A 4010-nucleotide genomic window follows, 5' to 3' on the forward strand; every position below is an offset into this window, starting at 1 on the left:
TATATATATATATATACATACACGCATATATGAAATGTACATATATAAATGTATATATGAGACATGAATCTACTTATGCTTATATTTTCAATGAATGCACACAGGTGAATGTTGAAGTGATAAAAACGAAAGGTGAAGATTCAGACCATGTCCAGTTCGCCATTATTGAACTGGAGGGAGGTGAGCAAAAGACCAGTACTGAAATGGATGTCAATGAAAATACTCTGTCTACAGAACCGAAAATCAGTCCCATAACGTTTTGTCGGTGAGTATATATTGAGAGGAAGGAATGGAAGAGAAACTGTAAGAGCTGGCAGAAGATAAAGCGCTGTCAAAAGAGAAAGTAGGTGAGATAAAAGGAAAATGAGAGGTAGTATGGAGAGTAAGTTAGCTAGATTGGAGAGAATTGAGTGAGGTAGATATAGAGAGGAATAAAGAGAATGTGCCAAAGAGAGACAGTAATACGGGTAAAGAGAATGAGAGATAGAGGGAAAGATGTCAGTAAAAGAGAAAAATAATGTAGAGAGAGAAAGAGAAAGATGTGCAGTAGAGGGAGTTGGAGCTAGTGTAGGGAGAGAAAGGGGGAAGTAATCAGTAAGAAGATTGCAATAAAGGAGGAGTAGTTATGGAGATAAAATGAACCAGAGAAGCAGTAAGAAGAAGAGAGAGAAGGAGATGATATTGTGGAGAGAAAGAAGAAGTTAGATATAGAGAGAGGGGAAGAAAGGTGTATGGAAATGTCGGAGTCATACAAGAGCCCGTGTTGGTAGGATATATATATATATTCATAGGGAGTGAGTATGAGAGAGAGAGAGAGAGAGAGAGAGAGTAGTACATGTGAGAGGGATATAAAGGAAGTCGGGGACGCGGAGTATCATGTAAGGGAGAGGTGGAGAGAGATTGAAAGAACATAACTCAGGGAGGAGACAAATAGACTGTGAGATGAGTTGAATGATTTGATGTGGCTAATTAGTGGAGGAGTTGGCAATCCGAATCGAGTGTGATCTCTGAATATAAGTGATTGCGGATGAGTGAGAATTAAGGAAGAGGGTAGGAATGACGAAAGACTAAGCGTTAAAGAGAAGTTATGTACAGTACATTACACGAAGAGGATCTGGTTTTGTTTTCAAAAAGCCTACATCAATGCCATGCAGGTCTCTCAGGTTTTGTGGGATGGTACGGAAGAGTAGTGGGCCTTTTAAGCCCAAGCTGTTGCTATATCTGGTTCTCTATCTTGATGGCAATGTTGGGGTTTTTGGTGCAATGCAGTGGCACCCCGTCCTGTTTGGTACAAGTTTTTCTAGGATTTTCCAAATGTATATTACTCCATATCTTTCCCGCCTTCACTCCAGGGAATAGAGTCTTGACTCTTTTAGCCTCCCCCAGTAGCTGACACGTTGCATTATGTCGATCTTCTTGGTGTAGCTTCGTTGGTTCACCTCGACTTATACATACATACATATATGTATGTATGGAGACTGGCAAGCCAGGAGGCCGCACCAGGCTCCAATCTGATCTGGCAATGTTTCTACAGCTGGATGCCCTTCCTAACGCCAACCACTCCGAGAGTGTAATGGGTGCTTTTTATGTGCCACCGGCACTGACATCGGCCACGTTTGCATGCTGCTTTTTACGTGCCACCGGCACAAGAGCCAGTCTGGATCCGGGGGGAGGAGATGGCATCGACCACGTTCGGGTGGTGTTTTTTACGTGCCACCGGCACGGGGAGCTAGTCAGGCGGCTCTAGTAGCGACCCACGCATGAATGAATGGTGCTTATCGCGTAGTGAACAGCTGACACCGTAGTACATCTCCTGCGTTATGAGCTGTGCAAAGGCAATAATAATAATTATAATAATAATAATAATAATAATAATAATAATAATAATAATAATGATAATAATAAGATGATGAGGATGAGGATGAGGATTTTTTATTCGCTCTTCATAGTCTAATGACTTCTCTTTGCCAGGGCATTTCCTTTTCACGTTATGTTTGACCAGAAGTTGGTGATATGCCAAACTGGAAATTCCATTTCGCGAGTGATTCCGGAAGTTGTAGAGAAGAGATTGAAAATCAATGAAATATTCGAAATGATTCGACCACACATGGGTCTCAGCTTCGAGAACATTCTTGCACATATCAACACCGTATTTGTTTTCCGCTCCAAGAAGATTTTGATAAACGGAGGAGGGGAACATACGATCGAGAACGATAGCTGTTCGATCTATCAACACGAATCTTCCAGATTAAGATTAAAAGGTAAAAAGTCATTTCTAATTAAGCAGTTAATTACATCGTTAAAAGATTATAATTAACACCTGTAGGACCATGGCCACCACGAAAGAAGCCACGACAATAAATACGTGTGTGAGCCACTTTGTTTCTTCCGACTCTACGTTCTCAGTGTAGACGTGTTGCTTAGTGGCTTAGTGACTAAGGTGCTTGGCTCATAGTCGTAAGGTCGTGAGTTCGATTTCCGGCGGCACATCGTGTCCTTGAACAAGACACTTTATTTCACGTTGCTCCAATCCATTCAGCTGTCCAGAGTTGTATCTGAAATTCAAAGATCAAGCCTTGTCACATTTTGAGTCAGGCTGAATCTTCCTGAGAATTATGTCAGTGGAGTACTCAGCCACTTTCTCGTTAACTCCACGAACAAACTGTTCCGTTACTTGGATCAGGTGGGACCCTCATCGTCGTAATTGACAGAATTACAGTTTCCGATCGGAGTTAAAATCCCGATGAGATCAAATTTATCGATAGAATAAATTACTTTTTTCTACTCTGGGCACAAGGCCTGAAATTTGGGGGAAAGGGAAAAGTCGATTACATCGACCCCAGTACTCAACTGGTACTTAATTTATCGACCCCGAAAGGATGCAAGGCAAAGTCGATCTCGGCGGAATTTGAACTCAGAACGTAGCGGTAGGCGAAATACCGCCAAGCATTTCGTCCTGTGCGCTAACGATTCTGCCAGCTCGTCGCCTTGACAGAATAAAATGCTCAAGACATATTGTGGTTGGTGGTTTCGACTAGTTCCCCTCCCTTCCAAATTTCCGAACTTGTTCTCAATTCAAAACTTAATAATCGATTGTTTGTTTCCTGTTTAGGGCAAATGATTTACGTACCGGAATGCGATTGTATGATGTTCCTGTGTTCCCCTAGTGTAATGAACCTTGACGATCTCAATCGAAGAGGTTTGTTCCTCAGTGACATCCCACTCCATGACGCCACACGAGATCTCGTCCTTATGTCCGAACGCTTCGAGGCAGAATATAAATTGACGCAAAAGCTGGAAGTCCTTACCGAGAAGCTCCAACAAGCGCACAGAGAACTTGAGGACGAGAAACGGAAGACTGACCAGTGAGTCAGCCACTGGCTTTATTTTCATAATATTTTTGTTTCGTTTATGCATTTTAGTTGACATTTTTTTTTGTTTTAGGTTCGTTTCGATTGTTTATTTTGTTTTATAACCATATATTTTGATTTATAAAATATATTTTACTTTTGTGTGTGTTTTCATTTAATACTAGTTAAATATTTTTTAACGATAATGACAATGATGTGAGGATAGTAATGTGGCGAAATGCTTAGCGGTATTTCGTCTGCCGCTACGTTCTGAGTTCAAATTCCACCGAGGTCGACTTTGCCTTTCATCCTTTCGGGGTCGATAAATTAAGTACCAGCTGTGTACTGAGGTCGATCTAATCGACTGACCCTCTCTCCCAAAATTTCGGGCCTTGTGCCTAGAGTGGAAAAGAATGAGGTGAGGATATTGATGGTGGTGGTAGTGGCGATGGTGGTGGTGGTGGTGGTGGTGGTGGTGACGACGATGACGACCACCACGACGCTGTTGAAATAACATTATGAAAAGAGAACAATACTACCACCGCCCATGGAGCAATCGTTGTGATGCTTACACTTTACTAGCGATAGATTTACGAGTTCGAATCTCGTAAATGAAGTCTTATTTTTATTTCATTTTATTTTATTTATTTACTTGTATTT

General features: G+C 41.5%; 1 protein-coding gene across 1 annotated transcript in view; it reads left to right on the top strand.

The window, feature by feature from the left end:
* LOC106878947 (guanylate cyclase soluble subunit beta-1) overlaps positions 1 to 4010 on the top strand; it is a 9115-nt gene that overhangs the window by 2091 nt on the left and 3014 nt on the right. The window contains exons 3-5 of the mRNA XM_014928322.2: positions 17 to 265; positions 1972 to 2261; positions 3113 to 3365. Of these exons, the coding sequence (XP_014783808.2) occupies positions 17 to 265; positions 1972 to 2261; positions 3113 to 3365 (792 nt within the window). The remainder of the gene's footprint in view (positions 1 to 16; positions 266 to 1971; positions 2262 to 3112; positions 3366 to 4010) is intronic.

This window comes from Octopus bimaculoides, chromosome 20 (genome assembly GCF_001194135.2).
Source record: "Octopus bimaculoides isolate UCB-OBI-ISO-001 chromosome 20, ASM119413v2, whole genome shotgun sequence".
Classification (NCBI taxonomy): domain Eukaryota; kingdom Metazoa; phylum Mollusca; class Cephalopoda; order Octopoda; family Octopodidae; genus Octopus; species Octopus bimaculoides.